Source organism: Xylocopa sonorina, chromosome 3 (genome assembly GCF_050948175.1).
Source record: "Xylocopa sonorina isolate GNS202 chromosome 3, iyXylSono1_principal, whole genome shotgun sequence".
Classification (NCBI taxonomy): Eukaryota; Metazoa; Arthropoda; class Insecta; order Hymenoptera; family Apidae; genus Xylocopa; species Xylocopa sonorina.
In genome coordinates this window covers 4,467,296-4,488,754 of record NC_135195.1, presented here as the reverse complement: position 1 = coordinate 4,488,754, position 21,459 = coordinate 4,467,296, and the positions used below count along the sequence as shown (strand labels likewise).

General features: G+C 40.5%; 1 protein-coding gene across 8 annotated transcripts in view; it reads left to right on the top strand.

Annotated features, from left to right (window-relative positions):
• The window catches only part of LOC143422515 (uncharacterized), a 106,713-nt gene that overhangs the window by 74,529 nt on the left and 10,725 nt on the right, over nt 1-21,459 (top strand). For all 8 annotated transcript variants that reach the window (XR_013101731.1, XR_013101732.1, XM_076893223.1 and 5 more), the window contains exons 2-3: nt 3,980-4,043; nt 16,277-16,533. Coding sequence is in view for 6 of the 8 variants with exons in the window: in XM_076893223.1 (XP_076749338.1) it covers nt 3,980-4,043; nt 16,277-16,533 (321 nt within the window). In the remaining 2 variants the exon portion in view is untranslated. The remainder of the gene's footprint in view (nt 1-3,979; nt 4,044-16,276; nt 16,534-21,459) is intronic.

The window sequence follows — 21,459 nt, the reverse complement described above, 5'->3', positions numbered from 1 at the left end:
TTACACGGGTTCTACGCTTTTCTCTCGAAAGAGTGCGGTGGAATTTTTTTCAAGCGATACAACGCTTTTCAGTGGCTCCATTAACGCACGAAACGAGCATTTCGTGTACTTCTCAAGGACGATGCCCTTAAAAATGGTCGTTACCATTTTTTTTGTTGACGTCATATTTTGTTTCACGGGTGCGTCGAGTCGTGGAAACAAATAATAATCGCTCAGTACTAGTCAGAGTCGATCTGAGACAAGTTTGAGTCTCTTTCGACTGGTGACACTTGAGAAAGTCGATTTGAATTTTTTAGAGTTGTAATGATAGAGAGTTGAGACGGATGTCTATTATAAAATGGTGGTTTTCTTAGGATTCTAAGAGGGTGAAGGAATGTATTATTTTCGTATTATTTATCTATTTTTTTTTTTTTTTCTTATACCTTCTGCGAGAGTTATAGCTAAGAATTGTTTCCTGGAGAGAAACATCTGTGGATTGCAAGTCTATCTCGTCGTGTGCGGATGTATGCGCAATGAGAAACATCAGAAGCTATATTTCTCCACACTTAATAAACCCCGACTGGCTCGTCGTAAACAATTTTTCTGCTCGTATCGCGTAAATGCGGCGAATTTATAAAATTCTCGAGGAAGAAGCCGCGGACAGCTCCGTCTAGAGCCAGATGAAGGATGAAGATTTATCACCCGCGTAATTAACGTACTTAACCCATTTCCAGAATACGCCTCACGTAGACGCAACTGTGCGAGATGCTGCTTTTGTTGATGCTCGTGAAAAATCGTGCCAGCCCCGCTCTGTCTGGTTGATCTATTAAAACTTATCGCGTCCAAAGGGTGCGTTTTCACCGTCTTATTCCGTTCCAGTTCGCGATACAGTCGTTAGCCGTGAAACGATTTTATTCCGAACTTCGCTGGAATTTTGATAGGTTTCTCGATTTTCTACGCGTACGTGGCAATCGTTTCAGCGAAAATTGCGAGCATTTTGGAGCACAGACGTATTATTAGACGTATTTTCGAGGGCTAGAAAAACATTTTAATGGATTCTAATAATGTAAGTTTTGGTCATTGTTCAAGAGTTAAAAAAAATATTTAAATAATAGAAAAGCAATAACACCACACTTGAGAAAATGTTTTTTACGTTTTATATACAATATTTAGTAATTATCACGATGAGAATCCCTCGCAGGTGCTGCATTTTCGAAATTGGAGAACTCTGTACCATTTTCCCCTTTTGGGGGTTAAGAAGCCATCGCGGTGGCTCGAACTCTGCGACTACAAACGCGGAACAATTTATGGTTCGTATCGTAATTTCTTATGGTTTCTCGCAAAATGGAGCAAACGGTTACCCTTTCCAGTGCTCTGTAAAAATGTTCCATTGCGAAAGCGGAACTACAATAGTTTTCATTTATCCAGACGACCTTCGACGACAAACGCAAACTGTTTCGGATACTTGGAAATGCGTACGCGACAAAACTACCCCGTTCGATTCGCGCAGAGAAACGCGCGATCCTGATCGTCGAACAATTAGCGCAACTTTCTACGAACACAATCGCGCGAGGGCCGTGGAAATCTAATTTTCATTGGCCGAATGAACCTGTCGTTTATTCCCTTCCTCCTCTTGCTCCCTCGCCTCGTTACTATTACCAAGGGTAACTGTTACCGTAACGAGATTTTCTATAGTCGTATAAAAAAAGAAAAAAAAAGGAAAGAAAAGAGAGGAGAAGAAAAGAAGCGAAAACAATTTGAGATTTCCACGGTTGGCTTGTTATTGAATCGAGGGAATATGAAAGGGGGATGAAACGAAGGGGTGAGAACGGCCGGGAGGCCCGTTGGAAATAAGAAAAGGGAAATCCTAAATAATTCCTCGCAGACCTTGAACAACCACCGCTCGCCCCTTTTCATTTCTTCTGTTCCTCGATTCAGAAATTATGCTAATGCCACTGCTTCCTACCACTCTTCCGGCTCGTTTTGCAATGTAGATGCCAGGGTAAATTTAATTTGTACATCGAACGGCTAGCTGTAATTTAAAAAATCGAGGATCGATTACTTGGACCAATCTTGAACGTTGTTACGAGTTTCGTTCTACCTTTTAGTTGGCCATCGATCTGTAATAGTTCTCGAAGAGATAATTTGATTTGAGCTTTAAATTGCTTGAGATAGTTTCTTGATATTTTTCGAAGCACGTTTCTAAGCACGAAAAAATCGTGTCTATGTTTAGAGATTACCGTGCACGCCAGGAACTCGCGAGAACGGTTGCAAGGTTTGTTTGAAACGTTTAAAGACCCTGGAACGCGTGTTTCGCACGTTCCTGAAATTTATTTCAAACGATATCGCACCTTCAACAGCGCGATTTACGATGTAGCCATCAAGGTGCGATACACAAAAAGTTCCAAGTTTCACGACATAAAAGTTTGTTTAAAGAATGTTTCTCTCGCCTGAGAACGCGAGGAAACAGACACAGATGCCAAGAAGAGAACAAGCACGACCGACTCGATAAGTTCGCAATAATAAACTCTTACAAAAACCGTTGAACGCGATAACACGTGAAGACACTTAAATTTTCCTCGTCGAAATAACTAACAACGCAACGAGAAAGACATCGTGCCGATTTTTGCCAGCTGGAATCGAAACGAGAGCGTCCTCGCACGATCTAATTTTCCCAGGCGAAATATCGTTCGAACGGCGAGATATCCCAGATTAGCAAAACCGTTGGAATGAATTCCAGCAGAACACAGCGTCCGCTATCTCTCCCGAAACCGTATCGAACGTGTCGCGACTCCGCAAACGAGTTCCCTCGAGCGTGCACGAAAGATTTCGAGCTGCTAAACTCCTTCGTGGGTCCAGAGGAATCCACGAATTCCGTCGGGTCCTGCTACGTGGCCGGCGTAACGAGCGCACTTCCGCTCGCTCCACCGCCGTTTCGCAGGCCTATCACGAATCCTCTGTAATCGTCCCCGCGTCCGAGACCCTCCACCTGGCTGGTCCTAGGCGAAATCCAGGTCGCCGCCCCATTTTGCAATTGGCAATCGGCCTGATCCGTCGATGAAAAGTTTGCCAGCCCGTAGTTTCCAGTTGTCGAACGCTGCCAGGTCATTCCATCTATCGACTGTGTCTGCTCGCGTTCCCCGTTCTCCATCCCCCTCTTTCGCTACTCCACTTCCGGCGCGCGTCCTCTCGCGAGTCATCTCCCGTCTTCTTTCTTCCATTTTCTCGTCCTACGCTCTCTTGCAGCGACCTCTCGAACCGAGAGCACGTATTTCCGGGAGCGAGCGCCTCCTCGTTGTTCCCCCTCTGTTTTTCCGACGAAACTCACCGGGAATCTTCGTCGTGGGTCCCTCTTTTTCTCGCGTCGAGGTTGAAAGGAAATCGAACGGGGCGCAGAGAGAAAGTTGAAGGAGTTCGGTGTTTAGAATGGAGATGGAAGGAAGGAATTTCCTTTCGATACGCGTAGACGCGTGGTTGGTTGAATGATACGTAGAAATGAAGCAACGAATGAAATCAAATTTCATTCGAATGGAGTGAATAAGATATTAGTAACAAATAGGAGGATGACGATCGTTGAAGTTAGCGGTGCACCGGAAGCACAGCGGGAAGAACGGTCCTCGCTGTTCCGGATTCGATGGCGAAATGAATCTCGAGGAACTCGAGATCAAGGATGTGCTTCGAATTTTTTTCAAAACGCATAGACGCATGGTTGATTAAATGATATGTCACAGCGAAATAAAGAATGAAATCAAATTTCATTCGGATGGAATGAATAAGATATTAATAACAAATAGATTAATGTTTCTAGTTTTCTATCGATACCATCGATTCGCTTAAGCGTGTCTTGGTTGCGCTTGCTGATCGACGCATTTTTGAAAATAAAGGAAAGAGTAGGGAAAAATTATAAATAGAGAATAATGAAATTTTTGAGAATAAAGAAAGGCGGCGAATGATCACAGAATGGCTGCGTTTAATCGATATTGTTCTCTTATCGTTGCAGAGGAGAAGCGCGGAGATAACGGTGGACAGCGAGGAGCAGAATGCCGTGTTCGTCCGCATTTCCGGTGAGTGATACTCGCGGTGGATTAAAAATTGAAATGAGCCTTGATTTATCCACTGTTTCTCTCTGATTTCCATAACGAATGCGGTAGTATGATCCGGGAAAATAACCTCGATTCTGATTAGAATATTCAATTTTCAGTGCTCCCGGTGCTCGTAAATATCCTTTCTTTAACGCGTCCATGCGACCAATGGTACCGTGAATACCATTGACAAGGGCCGTTCGCGACAATTCATTCGCATGATAATTGCAGACGTGTACATTTTTTTTAATTCGAACAAATACCACGATTTACACGCTTATCGTATTTGCGTTGGTTCTTGTTCTTGCAAAGGTATTGTATTAATTTCTTTTTTTATCGTATTACGAGAAATAGTTGGATCAATTGAAACTTTCAACACGCATTTATTCGTGATATTATCAAAAGTTCGAACAAACGGTAATTACAGTTCGCACAGATCGATGGATACGACTTTTGATTATCTCAAACATTTCCATTCGAACGCGTACAGAACGGTTTCGAAAATTTAGCAATTTCATATCGCTGCTGAAAAGAGTACCGAAAATTCCATCCATTTTGAATGAAATTTTCCGAGAAAAAATGGCAAGATTAATTGAAATGAAAATCCTCGAGCAGAATTATTTGAAATAAAAAAAAACATTCAGCGTTAGAAATAAAGAAAGAAACCGTTAACAAGTCGTTTCGAGACGAACTAAAAAATGTACTTCAACGAGGATAATATGAGTATTTAAATTGGTTTGCGAGTGAATGGCAATCGTATCTGTAGTTGCAAAACAACAGTAAATCAAAAAGTAAATCAACCTGAATGGTCGAGTCCTTGTCCTTTACCTCGACGGTTTAAAGGCGGGATAAGAGTGCAGACATAATTGCACACTCGACTTGGCATTTTTTTTCCTTTTTACCACCCGCTGACGGTGAACCAGTTCGCGATCGCAAAAAATTCAATTCGAATCGCGAATACTCGAGACAATCTCCTCGTAAATAAAGCTGGCACATGAAACGAATGAAATCATACAGAATGGTGTATTACCATGGTAAAAAGTCTCTTGGACGATAATGAATTATCACTGCGAGAAGTTACACGCGGAGAAATGAATAATCACGATGCAATTACACTTTTTCTTATAAAATTCGAGTAAATAAATATGGAAATATTTTGCAAACTCGAATGGAAATAGGAAAAAATGTTTCGTATCGATTGTGTGACCCTAAAAAAAAATTTGCTATACGATTTCTTTTTTTTTAATAGAAAATAATTTTTATTTGAAAATTTGTTCATTTCTTTGCATCTAAGATAGCAATTCTCTTATCGATCCGTTCTATGTGATTTCTCGATTACGTGGATACGCGAGGATTGATAAGAAATTTGCAATTTTAATTTTCGAATGAGTAATACGAATACATTATTCTTTGAACGTGTGTCAGAGGTGTTTGAACGAGAAGAGTAGAATTTTATGAAATTCCCTGTTTGCTGATCAAAGTTTAATTTAGGGTGAATAATCCGATCGCGTGGCATTGATTTAATAAAAGTCGAAGTCGAGAAGTTCAAATGAAACGGGCCAAAGGGATACGAATTGTAATGTAAACATCGTTGTGCTTAAAGAGCGACGGGAGAGAAATGTGGACGGGGCAATTTTATTAGCGATAATTAACTTGTAACTGTCAGAAGTAGCAGTTTTATATTTATCTTGAGCACGTATAATACGTACCCGTTTATCATACTTGCGTAATAGAACGCGTTACGAGTTTATCCCTCCCTTTACTTTCACATTCCGCCCGTATTCCTTATTTTCTGCCCACAACAATATAGATTACGGTAATATAATAGTAATAGTAACACAATACATCGTTTTAAACATATCATCTACAACGCACAATTACGAAATATATAAAATTTCAAACCGCGTCAAAATTATCTCATTTCGCTTATCAACTAAAGCAATAAGCCAATAGAATTGTTTCTCGATCGATATCCTTGCTTAACTATTTCTTAGTAAAAAACAATATTATGCTGTAATTTCTCTTCAAAATCAGACTATGAAAATTTTCAATTCTTTAAGTTTATCTTTAATCGACGCTATAGTGTCGTATGCATGTACAATAATGACTTCATCCTGAATCGTACATTTCTAAGATGACACCCTTTACAAGATAGCATTATTTTCTTATCTCGAATTTATTCTAACGATGTATCATAGTACAACGCAAGAACACACCCTCAGCGCTACACTTTCAGGACGACGTTACAGCAGCACCCCTCTTTACTCGCATTTTTAAGACGACGTTAAGTACAACGGCAGTCCATTTCACCTCGCATTTTAAGTAGCAAGAATATTGTAATTTTTCCCTGCAGATATTATACGTTACAACACGTGTGTAACTAGTCTGAACGCGGTGGAAAACGTATTCAACGTAGGTGAAACCAAAGGGAACAACCCTGGTTGCAGACGTTTCGCGGCAGAGCTGTGCGCACAGCTTAACCGTGGGCAAAAAGGGTTGAGGTCCAGCTTCGCGATATTACGTTTCTCCACGTATTAACTTAAAATTCCACACTAGGCGATATTACGTCTGCCGCGTATTAACTTGGAACTCCGCCCTGCATAATATTACGCTGTGCCAAAGGTGCACCCCCTTTCGCAGCGCTCGCGTATTACAAGTTATTAGCGCGCGGGGGTGGATTAGCGTAACCCGTCCAACCGGTTTCGTTCCAATTTTCCAGCGCTTTTTCTCCAAATTTTTAACCAAAAATTATTATCTGCAGATACGGATACGCTTCGTACGTAGATGGAAAATTTAAATTTATAATATTTGTGAATCATATAGCATATATGAAGTGTCTATCTTTAGTAACACATTTTTAGTTCCTGTTCAACTAAAATAATTTCTAAAGGATTAAATTTTTTTTGTATTTATCGTGAAGCCAAAACATGCATGTCCTTTTCCTCTGTTCTCTGCTCCAAAGCACAATCTGTGATATTACGAAACTGAATTCCAAATTGAAAATACAAATAACGTTTTAATTAACTTTCCGTACAAACTACTCGACCTTTTTGAAATTGGTACGAGAGCAACAAGAATTAACTGAATATCGTGAAATTAAATGGGATAAGATACGAACGAATTAAAACTTTAAAAGTAGTTAAAAAAAAAAGAGAAATACGAAAGGGGATTGGATGGAAATTTCTGCTTAGAAGTAACAGGAAACGAAACAAACGAATGAATTTGCAGGTCGTTGATTAAACGCGGCAAAAACGGGATAAGTGCGCGGCTCGACGAAAGCCGCGTGTGCAGATCGGACGTAAAAAAGGGAACGTTGGGACGATGATTAATCGCCACTCGTTTATACGAACACGTGAATGCACCAGCCACGTAAAAAGATAGCCGACGAAACTTTTTCCTTGGCTCGATATTATTTGACGAAGTGCTTAGCCGAGCCGCGAAGGAAAACCTGACGAGCGAGCTGTTTTGCGCGTCCTGGACGTCGGTCAAGACTCGAATCGTCCTTTCTTTGGGCAGCTTTTGCCCTCTCACGATGAACGATGCTCGCGATGAGTCTCGTAATCGCGTGAATAAAATCTTAGAGTCTTCACTGCGAAAATAATACACAGAAAAACAGAATTAATTCCAAACTAGAATATCGAGTAGAATATTTTTGTCGAGCATCGATATGTCGCTTTTACATAGTAACATATCGATGCAAAGAAACAGTATCGCGGACACTGACGTGTGACAGTGTCTCTCAGTTTTTCTATTTAATTACGCGATAGTTGCATCTACAATAATTTTTTCTTTTTTTTTTTAATTCGAAGTAGCACTTAGTGTTATTATTAGTTAGTAGCCAGTGGACGATCATAGAGACTCGTTCGTTTTATTGTCACCGAGCCGTCACTCAAAATGCTTTTTGCACCCTTGACGTAGGATGTTTGCCATCAAACGCATGGCAAGTGGATAAAAATGTGTCTTTACATTTTCAACGAGGCAATTTTTTTTTTCTTCACGAACATTGAAGACAGGTACATGAATATGGAATAGAGGCTAGCAAGAACCGCGGAGGACTTAGGCACTTGGCGGACTATGGATTGAAAGTCTCTGGTTAAATTCATTGATGAATAGTGTGAGCAGAATAAGAACGGGATGGGGAGTAAAAAGTGTTGCTAATTTTGTAAAGTATTCGATGGTTATATGAATAATGAAAATATTACTCGAAGAGTCTTATCTAGTTTTAGAGGAGGTTGTTTGGTGTATCTTCTGCAATCGCCACAGAAGTAGTTAATCTTTGTCTCTTCGCAAATTTCAAATAAAAATAGAAATTCCTGATTTATAGCTGAGGAAAGCAATTTATATACATCATTGCTTCATACAGTGATTTTACAATCATTGTCTGTCAATAGTTCCCTTCTTTTCAAGACTTTTGCATTTCGATTCTCGTTCTTTAAAAATTAAGCTACTCGACCAGAATAATAATCAGAACCTCGCGAACAATCGTATCACGACATTCAGTCACTCTTTCAAATTTCTATCATTCCAACTTAATAAAACCCCAATGAAACAATTTCCACTGTCCACGCGAGGAATATTAAGCAGCACACATGGAAGCATCGAACTGCCCCATGAAATTCCTTTTTTAATTTCACCGACAGAGGCGAACATTTTGTATCTCTCGTTCTCTCGATAAATATATATATATATTTTTTCCAGCACTTGCTCGCAAGGAACGTAGGGTTTCTCTATCGATTCCCTCCAGTTAACCCAGTTGCTCCGCCAGCGTTTGTATCAAAGGATTTGGATAGGCTTTTCCACCGATAGGACAGGGTACAAAAGAATCCGTTCCGCAACGATTCGATCACAATACTCGAGATCCCCGTCTTATTGGAGAATAAATGAAATTAGGCCCAGCGAGTCGATCCTCTTGCGAAGGTTGGTCCGTGCGAATCTCGTCCAGCATAAAAATTGCTACTCCCGTCGGTTAACCTTTCTTCAGCCGTCTGTTTAAAATTGCCAGTCTCCGTTGATCTCGTCGTATAAAATAAATTGCGCTAAAAGGTACCCGCAAACAACTTCGTCCGTCTGTCTCTGTTCTTCCATCAGAGAGGACAGATTGCAAGCGTCCAGCTTGACGAGATTTATAGGCGTGTTCCCGGTATTCTAACGTAACTTTGAACTTCACAAATGACGCGCACCGTTTCCCTTTTCGTATCACGTCCGGCGCGTGGATGAATTTAATGATCTTTAATGGCGCGAGGTAACGCGGCTTGGAATATCTCCGTCGTTCGTGTTAAAAGTGACGCCAGACAGGATTTACTGGATTGAATTTACTCGCGAATTCGTGGACACGCATGATTAACGCGTACATCTGCTTGTTCCTTCTTTGAATTCGTTTATTCTAATGTGGAGTAGTAATTTTTAATTAAAGTAGCGTGAAAAAATTATTACAGCCAACTGTGATCTGCTAACAGAGTGAACGAAGCGATCGCGAATTGTTTTTGCCTTCGTGTTGTGAACTGAAAAATTATTCTCACCGTCTCGCATCGAGAAGCCCTCCAGTTCGAAGGCAAACTTTAAATTGCTCCGCTATGGAACCCTCCAGCGCAAAGGGTTGAGCATTTTTATTTTTTAACGCAATACCTTCTGTAATACGACACGAGGATATAATACGGTAATTTATTGTTTCTTGAAAACGATTAATCAATCGCTGCATATTATAAACTTGTACCCATGCAGCTCCATTATTCGGATTCTCTTTTTGCGCGGCGCGAAACAAGTTTCGAAGATCGTAAATCACGCGGACCGCGTTGAAAACGGTCCATCGTTCAATTATTCGCCCTGAAAAACTATCCCAGCTCATAGACTAGACGCTCGTCACTCGAGACGTACGGCATTAAACGTTCTCACGGTTCTCAAGAGAGTATAAGCCCGAGATCGTGTTTTCCTAAGTCGTTTAACTCTTTACCGCGTCGCTTAGAAGAGACGTTGGGAAAGAAATTCTTGGCTCGATGCTTGGAACGATCTTTTTGATAATGAACCTAAAAAATAGAAAAAAAAGAACTAATCGAAATATAAATTAGAAGTAAAGCACATCATGTACAAGTAAAGAGTTGAACGACACAAATTTGTAATAATACCTATTACGTTTCTTGTAATTAAATTGTGTACGCAATTACAATTTTCCAATAACCATCGTTAAAGAAGCGACGATCTCCTCGAGACTGTTGCAAGAAACTTTTCTACGTCTTAACAGAGAAACAATTATAAAGATTGATCGATCTCTGTGTCAAGATCTAGTAGCGAGCTGATTAATAGAATTTACCTTTCTAATCTAATTATCGAGGAGGTTTATCATTCAGATATAATAGCGAACTACTCTGCGGGCACTTTTCACGGGGACAGATGTTTGCTTGCCGTTTATTGCCCGGAATCTGGCTGATTTATTTAACGTTTATTGTACGCGAAAGAGGGAAACGGGCAAATATTTAGACGGGCTAACAACCGCGGGCTGAAGCGAACCGGGGCAGAAAAGGAAACGAGCAGATAACCGAAATGAAATTCACGCGTCGTCAAGTCTGCTAGTTTCTTCGGCTGATAACGCGTGCGACCGGCAATTAGGTTAATTAGACGCTGTCTATGCGTGAACGCGTCAACAGTTACACAATGTTAACACTGCCCCTCTCTTTCTGCTTCCTTTTGCGAAACGAAAGTCTTCATTTCTCTATATCTACATCCATTCTAAATAAAAAAAGAATTATCAAGAAGAGCTAGCTTAACCCTTTCGTAACGAAATAACCAAAGTATTATCTCATATCCTCCATTGCTTCAATATCGAAATTTCTACCTACTTTAAAAATACCAAAATGGCCACTCTTCTCTAATCGCAGTGGCTCGAATAACGCGAGAAGGGTTGAAGTGTGATTACAAACCTTTTGGTGATATTCAAATAACGAATCGTTCGTTTCATGGTTGACGATCTTAAACACGAAGGAGACTCGTGTCGATCCTTTCGTAAAGAAATAACCAAAGTATTATCTCATATTCTCCATTGCTTCAATATCGAAATTTCTACCTACTTTAAAAATACCAAAATGGCCACTCTTCTCTAATCGCAGTGGCTCGAATAACGCGAGAAGGGTTGAAGTGTGATTACAGACCTTTTGGTGATATTCAAATAACGAATCGCTTGTTTCATGGTTGACGATCCTAAACACGAAGGAGACTCGTGTCGATCATTTCGTAAAGAAATAACCAAAGTATTATCTCATTTCCTCCATTGCTTCAATATCGAAATTTCTACCTACTTTAAAAATACCAAAATGGCCACTCTTCTCTAATCGCAGTGGCTCGAATAACGCGAGAAGGGTTGAAGTGTGATTACAGACCTTTTGGTGATATTCAAATAACGAATCGCTTGTTTCATGGTTGACGATCCTAAACACGAAGGAGACTCGTGTCGATAACAACGCGCTCCTATTTGCACGAAGAGAAAAACCGTAATCACGCAATTATTACGTCGCGGTGCGCGCGTCACGACGCCAGGGCACGTACCCCGGAAATTGCGCAACCGAAATTATTACCGTTGCAAGATGCGCCGCGTTTCAGCCGCGTGTCGCAATTCACCTCCGCCTCGACAATGCTTTCCTAGCATTCAGGCGGTTACGCAAACGCGTAATCGCGCACCAACCCCCGCCCCACGGGGGTGAAACTTTTCCCTCCGCTCGAGCAACAAGTGAAACGCGTCTCGGAACATTTTTTGCGACGTTCTCGAGACTCGACGAAATAGTAGAAGTTTGTGGGGATTTTGAAAATTGGTTGAGAGGGATGCGTGCTCGCGAGGATGTTTCAAGTTGGCGAAGTGAATCTTTTTGTTGAGCTCGAGTCGATGTTGGAGGAAGTTAATAAGTTATCGTTGAAGGGGTTGATTCATATGCAAAATTGCTTGCTTTGGTTTCGTTCTCGGCCTGAAGATCCTGATAGTGGACTCGTCAGTCCAAAACTACTTAGGACAGGTCAAAAAGTGGTGTATATGGAAACGAAGAAGAAGAATGTGTTGTTGTTCTTCTAGTGGAGGGCCATCACACATATTTCGATTTGTTCACTTTCAGTATTCGTATGTGTCGAGTTAAAATTTTACGTATTCTTATGTAATCGCAGCTTTGTACTTGAGAAGAGAAATGACAGGAATATTATTTATATGTATTAATAGCGTCGTTGGTCGTTGGTAGTCTGAAAGCAGCCATTTTGGAGTGACGCTCCCGATTAGGGTCAAAACTGATATTTTATGTATACACGACGGTTTGGATTAGGTCCAGGCCTAAGACGCGCGACTTGAATCCAGATTTTTTTTTAGCGTGGGCGGTCATTTCGTTGTTCGCATTCGGTTTTCGTCTCGCGACCCCGTTGGTTGTTAATGCTTTCTAAACGAAGTATTGTTATGCAAACGCGGCGGTTGCCAAGGGAAACCCTTTCCTTCGCTCTTTTCTACGCGCGTTGAGCAACGCGTTTCGCAACAGTTGAAAAATTGCTCGCTTCTACAGCGGGTCGGAAAGTTTAAAGTCGAAGTTTTTTCTTTTTAATTAAGATCGTCCCTTTCGCGTCTTGCCTGTACCGGAAAGTTTAAATTAGGTTCTCGGTTTTCCAGCAAGAGTCGCAACTAAATAACAAGATACCGCGCGGTTTTTATTCGCGCTGCGACTAATCGAAACTAAACAAATTCAATGGAATTTCATTTCGCCTCTCGCGCGCACACTTCACGGAATGTTAATCACCGTGCGCCTCGATAATTGGTTTGTTTCATATGACACAATTTCGCTGCCTTTCGTTTCAGCTCGTAGTAGCCGCTGCCAATCGCGACAGCGTTTTATCGCAGCAGCGAACGGAGCTTAAAATTGAAGAATCGGACAAACACGAACTACGAAACGTCGCGCAGGTTTTCGATTGTAAATTACTCGTTCGATATAGTCTCGTTGGTGCAGTCTGGACGCAAACGTGTTCGAATTGAAGGGGGTGATTCTACAAGCAAAATCGAAGGGAAAATGAAGAGTAACAAAATTGCGGTTGGAACTTTGTTTACGAGGAAAACGATTTCGAAAATCCTTTGGGACACCGCGACGCGTTATGAAATCCTGTATACGTGGCTACACGCGACGCCCCCATTGCACTCTCTCTCTCTCTCTCTCTCTCTCTCTCTCTCTCTCTCTTATGGGACTCCGTGCATCAATGCGCCGCGTACGCAAACAACGTTCAAAGTAGTTTTCCTCCGTAGCGAAGCCTCGAATGAAATTTTCTCACTCTTGCTTTTCGTTCTATTTCATATTACTCTATACGATAACCTCTTTCATTTTGTCCCAGCTACTACCGTACACCCTTCGCGCGGTGCTTATTTGCATCGTGTTCTAATTCATAATTTACCTGATTGTTACCTTGGTAGGTAACGCGAACGAATCAAATGTTCGATATGAAAGAATAGTCTTGAATGAGAGTCGCAACCTTTAATCTTCCACGGCACACAACAAGCAAAACATAAATTACAGTAATATTTGTATGTTTCATTAAATAAAAAACGCAATAAAATAGCTCTATGTGTGTAGACATTTACTAATCTGACGAACATATTTAATTTTGATGGACATATACGTTTTACACTTGGCTCTACGCTAGAAAATGCTAGCCAAAGTTCATGATCAAGACACTTTAAGCGTGATCGTTTGTCACTTCTAATTAGAACCAGTGTTGATAAATTTTGTCGAGAGCACAGCTTGGATATGAGAAATTTCTGACTAATCTGGTGATCAACAAATTTAATTGTTCACGAGGAAATCAGTGACACACGGGACTAGATTATAATTATTAATCTTACTCTGTAACGTAACTTATTAACTTAACTATACGATACACGTTTTTTTCGCTTTCCACACACGATTCCTAGTCTCATTGAGTAATTTATAAACGCGGCCGTCAAATGATATTTGAACGGAATATTTACACGCGCAGCAGGGCATCATCGCGTCCCGACAGTGCTCTTAATAATTCCCCAAGTCGAGCACCGATATAAATAATTTGTATTCATGCATATTTCATCGCGGCTGGCCGGTTTTTGTTTGCGCTCGATCAGGACGGGACCGTCCGCGGACGCGGCATTTAATCTCCGGCGATTCCGCCGCTGCAATTTGCCGCGTTTATTATTTATCCGAGATCCATTGCGGCGGCACGTTCCTCCGGCTCCTCTCGCGCTCTGTCGTCCTTAAGATTCGCAATTAGAGCGGCGTAGTTACGCCACCCGGCTCCGTTTCTTCCATTAATCTGCGACTGTTCCGCGCGCACTGCCTTCAGACTCTTCCTCAACCTTTTTCCACGATCGACCATCGACTTTTCGATTTTCCACGTTTTTCGTTCATGGACCATTTGGTGATAAGTGCGCGGACGCGTTTTTTTAAAGAGCAATTAGAAGGTAAATTTAAATTCAATGTCGATTTGTGAATGATGTTAGCGTCTTGTTGATACATGTTTAATATTGTATTAAGGTTGTTAATGTTCGAGTATATTTCGAGTATAAGGTTTCTCAAACCTTTTTCCACGACCGACCATCGACTTTCCGATTTTCCACGTTTTTCGATCGTGGACCATTCGGTGATAAGTGCGTGGACCCGTTTTTTAAAGAGCAATTAGAAGGTAAATTTAAATTCAATGTCGATTTGTGAATGATGTTAGCGTCTTGTTGATACATGTTTAATATTGTATTAAGGTTGTTAGTGTTCGAGTATATTTCGAGTATAAGGTTTCTCAAACCTTTTTCCCCGACCGACCATCGACTTTCCGATTTTCCACGTTTTTCGATCGTGGACCATTCGGTGATAAGTGCGCGGACGCGTTTTTTTAAAGAGCAATTAGAAGGTAAATTTAAATTCAATGTCGATTTGTGAATGATGTTAGCGTCTTGTTGATACATGTTTAATATTGTATTAAGGTTGTTGGTGTTCGAGTATATTTGCAGATTTATTTCGTACAATTAATATGTCGATATCGTTGGTTTTAAGAATTGTTATGCTACTCGAGGTGTTAAAAGGCGAAAGGACTGTCGAGGGAACGGAATTGTTAAGTTCGAAACAGCCAGTGACCTAGGCGGCGAGTCACCTCTCGACGAGAGTGAAAAGTGGCGGATATTTTTGAAAATTTCCCAGCGACGATGCAGAGGCGTGTGTTTTGCCGCAGTTAGCTGTCAGCCGCGAACCACTTTCCGGTGACGTACAATTGAACACTTGGCTTTCTTTTTTTTTGTTCTTCCTTTTTCAATGAAATCCACAGCCGTCAGAAGCGCAGAATATACAAACATTGCGCGCTATAAATGTAAGTTTTCGAAATCGTCATTCTCCTTTCGAAAAGCGTATAATTATCTGTTAATGTTACTTCTAAGATATTTAATAACAGAAAATTTCAGCGAAATTATTTCAAAAGATCTATCGAAATTACTCCTTTCGCTACCAGCGTCACATATATCTTTCTTTCCTAAACCCAGCATCAAAAATAGGTGACAAACATTCATTACCAAATTCTGATAATTGTTGGCATCAAATCGTGCCTCAAGATAGATCGCATTCGTTAACGTTACTTCTAAGATATTTAAGAACAGAAAATTTCAGCAAAATTATTCCAAAAGATCTATGGAAATCACCCTTTCGCTACCAGCGTCACATCTATTTTTTTTTCTAAGCCCATCATCAAAAATACGTGACAAGCATTCATTATCAATTTCTGATAATTGTTGGCACCAAATCGTGCCTCAAGATAAATCGCATTCATTAACGTTACTCCTAAGATATTTAATAACAGGAAATTTCAGCAAAATTATTCCAAAAGATCTATCGAAATCACCCTTTCGCTACCAGCGTCGCATATATCTTTCTTCCCTAAACCCAGCATCGAAAATACGTGACAAGCATTCATTACCAATTTCAAATAATTATTCGCACCAAATCATGCCTCAAGATAGATCGCACTATAAAACAATAAAACACATACACGATAAGTCTAGCAATAATAATATTCTCCTGAAGCCCTGGCAGTGAAAGCAATTAAACAAATATCCTCCATTTCTCTCCAACTTTATTATTATTATTATATATATCATCACACTTTTATCGTGGTTAGAATTCCATCCGAACCTGTCGTTCGGTTCGACAATGTCGTTCACCGTTCTGTACAACGACTTCTGTTTAATTGGCTTCCAGAAGGCGCCGCGTTGCCAACATCCGGTGCCACGGCCAGCTTGACGGAAGTCCGCGATGAGGCCGCGACGGAGACCGCGTTCAGGCGTCTGTCAGAGGCGGACCGGATACTGCTCGAGAGTCTGGATATCGGCCGTTCCAGGCCCAGGCCCACCGGTCGATTCCTGACGATGCACAAGAGACGCCGTAAGAGGCTTACCACGAAATCCTTGACACAGGAGCCTGGTATCCTGGACGATATTTTCCATGGCCTGGTTCAGGTAAGCCATTGATCGTTCGGGATATAAACTTAAACCGCGTCTACGTATGTGTCTGTCTGTCTTTGTGTCTGTGCCCGTGCGTTTATGTGTGTCTGTACACACACGTACGAGGAACCGTTCTCTGAGACTGGTATCGAGCCTGATCTAGGCTCGGGGGTATTTTATAACGCACAGAAAGGGTCAGGGTTAAGTTAATTTCTTTTTCAACGGTATCACGTCACTCGTGTCTATATACAGACTGTCCCAGAAATCGTGGCGAACGATCGAGCAACTCTGCACGGTAATCAGTCGAGGGAAGATGACTGTTTTTCCTTTTTTTTTCAGTTAGCTCATTCGCTGGTAGTAGAAAATTTTGTGATTCCATTTGTATTGCTACTTCTGGTTCAATCCATTTGGGAGGAAATTTGTTTTCTTTACCTTTTTGTGTATTAGCTTTGTAGATGTTGATCTGGTAGATTTTCAGTGAAAAATTGTTTTTGTATATCAGTTTGAGTTGTGTAAAGGGATATTCTCAAATGGGAATAATGGTAATTAGTATCTAAATAAATGTGGATATAAATATAATATATAAAAGGAAAACTTGTGTCGAAAAGTATTAAAAAAATTGTTATGCATTCTAATTGTTCCCATTTGGAACCATATTTCTTTGCTCTCCAATGGAAAAGTATCAACATAAAAGCATTTAAAATACAAGTAAACTCTGGCAATCAATAACACTCTGTCATCCACGAGTATACTCGTCATTGGCAGCGAACGGGTCAACATCTCGTTTTCAATACAAATTTGGAAGTAGTGGGCAAATTGCAGTAAGAATAATAAAACCATTTAACGATGTAAACCTGAATGGAACCAGAGCTTTTGAAACTTCCAATTAATACGTGGGATACCTGATAGATTTTCAGATTGATTTCTGTCCATATCGAAACTCTGAATAAACGAACGTTAGCTTCTTTTTTATATTAGCTCGAAGGAATAGAATTACAATTCTACGTTTGGAAGCCAGAATATGATCGTAATTTATAGCGCACTCTGTATTAGCTTGAAAACAAGACATTGTCGTGATCTTTCCTTAAACTACCAGGATGGTTGAACGTATTACTGGGTTGGTATATTTATAATACGCTCTGTAGATAATAACTTAACACTTAACGACAGCCAGTCACGCGTTTCGGCACTGCTAGTGTTAAATGGCCCCGTATATTTTCTTTATTAGATCCTTCCCATAATACGATATCGTTCGTTGAGATAAATCCAACGACCCGCCGCGCTGAATCGCGTTCCATCGTAGAAAATTGCAAAATTGCTGCTCGACTTCGATCCTGTTTAAATTAGAAGCGTCAGAGGCAGTGGCTCGATAAGCTGCAACCAATTTACAGATCCTACTTTCGTTAACCTCATGATTCTCCAATTTTTCGTAAAACGAAATCGTCTGCGATTAACGTGCGACTATCGTGGAGACAAAATTCCTCGAAAATCTGCCATTAAAAAAAAAAAACAAATTGGACTCATCGATTCGATGAGAATCAACTCGACCCGAAAATTCTCTCCATTAAACTCTCATCGAACGGAAATTAGCTTCGCCTTAAAATTTTCCCCGTTAAAGAAACTTCTGACCAACTATTTCTACCGTCTGATACTCCTCTTTCCCGGAACAGACTTACTTTCGCGTCTTTTTTCTTATTTCCTCGATTGTTCGTTCACGAGAAATATTTCACCGCGTTCAGTTGAAAAAAGACACCCCGTGGCGGGCTGGTGGATTAGTTTTTCATCGATCCAAGAGGATGCTCGCTTAATTCCTGATGTTACCGCCAAAACTGATGAGAACATCCGACGCGAGACGCGGCTGTACGATTTTATTCTTCCTCGAAGCATTCTTCGAGCTTAAATCGCGCGACACGCTGACCCGGATTAAGGATCGACTTATTTATTAGTACATGGACCTAGTCGTTGCGTATTACTTACCGTCTCACTGTGTACAGAGACTTACCGTTAATGCACTGTCTAAACTTTAACGGTCCATATTCGCTGTATATTCGACGGAACTCGCGCAGAGCTGCTCCATAAATTATCATTAATCCTGGCCAATCGAATTACGTTCTAACACCGTCGAAACTAAACCTGTTACTTGGTAGATAACAGGGTCCTCTCGCACTTGCTCGCGAGAATCACGTGTAATTTGTGGCTCGCCTGGTAAATCGTGACGCTTTGATATTACCAGAAATCTGAGAATTCTACCATTCTAAGTCGCCAAACTTTTTATTCTTCGACTCGAAAAATCGTCGAGTCTCTTCTGGTTCTGAATTCGTGTTAAGTTTGTTCTTGAACACCGATCTTTCTCTCGCGGAGCATGAATTAATCATTCTTTTTCTTTTATGCAGACGCATTTAAAGCTTCTTTTTCTCTCTGTCGAATTACTTGAAATTCGTTCAGGATTCTCTGCTTCCACGGTTGGATGGACGTTCGAGAAGTCCCCGAAGGCAGATCTCGCGATATTGCGAGCGTCTTAGAGAAAACACATCGCGGAACTTGGAAATAGTCCACGGGGCTGTGTAATTGTAGGAGGTGTGTAGTAGTCACTTCCGGTTGGGGGACGGATCGGAACTTTCTCAGAGAGGCGCGATGCATTGTTTACAACATCGATGTAAGTCTTTAAGAGGATTTCGAAACTTTGGATTTCGAGACTGCGTTATACGCCCTTTTCTAACTGCACCAGCTGAGTGCAAATTAAATACTTGAACTGTCTCTAATCGAATTTCTTCTTCAATTTAACTGTCTGGAGAATCGTGAAACGCGGGAAGCGAGGCGAAAATACTTGAAAATATTTCCTCTCTTGTTAATTTAAAAAACTGTAATATAATATAAATTAAACGAGAGTGCAAAGTAGAAAAGTTCAAATTGTGCGACAGACATACGTGGTAGTATTTAAAGAATTTCGATCATTTACCAGTATTTCTCGTTTCTTCTATCTCCTATTTGGGATATCGATTCCACGCAATTCAGCGGATTGGTATAAAAATCGGTTAATTAAAATCGACACAGCGGATCGATGAAATCCGCGGCGGTTAAGGGACTTAAACTGTTAGCCAATTCTAGCGGAAAACCGATTTCAGCTGTCAAACGGGCGGAACCTTTGAGCGATTTACCCAGTTAAACGGTGATACGACGTTATTAGGTAGGAATGATCTCTACGGTGGATGGAAGTCATTAAGTCCCGAAGTAAATTTACGCGTTCACTGGCTCGCGTGTTCGCCAGGGGGACAAATATTTATGTAACGCGCGAACGTGCGTGCATCCGACACGAGCTAACGAGGATACGTGCTCTTTTTCAGCGTTTCCTTTCTTTTATTAATAAAACAGGATGTACGAAACCTGCTGCCAAAAATAGAAATTGGTACGTGTATCTGTAGCCTCTCTCTTAATTAGTGAAATTTTCATTTAACCCTTTGCACGCGAAAAAAGAAGTAGGTATTAATTTGCTGACAGAATAAATTAAGTTATTATCAAAAATTATTTGCAGAGTCTTTTCAAGTTTGAACACGAAGGGTTGCGTTCGAAAAAATCTGCACGAATGCAAAAGATTAGTCCACGTCTTTTTGTTTTATTTAAGAAGAAATTTTGTATTCTCGCTACGTTCGAAACCGTCAGTTTGATTTAAGATTAGAAAAGTTTGATGTAAGATTACGGCGCGAATGAAGTTACGGCGATTATTCGTAAATCTTCTTACCGATTTTATCCTGGTAGTTAAATAATTAGCGAAGACAAGGGAAGAATAAATTGGATAGACACGCTACGCGTATAATCGAACGAACGACATTCTTTCATTCCCCTCGTAAATTTAACAGACGTATATAACTGGTTCCCAATATGTGCTTAATGGAGAGAGAGAGAGAGAGAGAGAGAGAAAAAAAAGGATCGATATTCCATCTTGTGCTTAATGGCGTAGAGGTACATTTAGGAGCACATCCATCGAAGTTTCAACCTGTTCCACGCTTTTAAAGTAAAAAAGATGAAATCCTTGTATATCTCACCTCCATTTAGACCTCCTCAGACCCTCGCGAGCTATACTTCCCTTTAATTTAATCCCGCGACAAGGTTAAAAGAGCTTGGAAAGCTGAGAATCCTTGTGTCGTAATAAGAAATTTCCTGAACGTATTCGCGTGCACGTTAACAAAATAAAAACCCCTCGTACTCTTCGATATCGATTAATTAAGGGTAACCGTACGACTGTATTTCAACTATTCAATTTCATTTATCTCCTATACACGTGCTGAGTTTCGTGTCAATTAACAACGCGACCAAATAGTTCTCTGGTTGAACAATAAATATTTAACAATTTCATCGCACGGTTTTGTACAGCATAAAATCGACCCATCAATGTTCATTTCGATCCTTTGTTTTATACCTGCTGCATAGCTTTCTCAAAGTACACGAGAAAATACGAGGACACGCGTGTAAATGTTTAAACGGACATTTTTTTTCATCTGCAGGACCAAAGGGTAGCGAGGTCCTCCCGGAAAGGGGAAAAAAAAATATTAGTCGCTCGCAAACTTGGAAACTTTCGGTGAAAAATGGGATGTCCCCGGTTACGAAGTTCTCCTGTAAAACAGAGACTTATCACCTGATAGAATATTTATGGAATAAATTAAACGGAGAAACGAGAGAAGGGTCCACGGAGTGGGGCACAAATATATAATTATCCGTAGACAGTTTCTCTGATGTATGTCTTGTAAAAAAAGCTTTAGAAATAATTGAACAAATTTTATAACATTAGGTTGACGAAAAAGTATTTCTGTCAGTGTTACAATTAAAGTTTACTCTTCGTATATAAAAAATGAATTTCATTTCACACGATGGAATAGAAAATACTTTTTGTACAAGTTAATACACACGTTCCTTACCGAATAACCGAACAAATTGTTCGTTCGT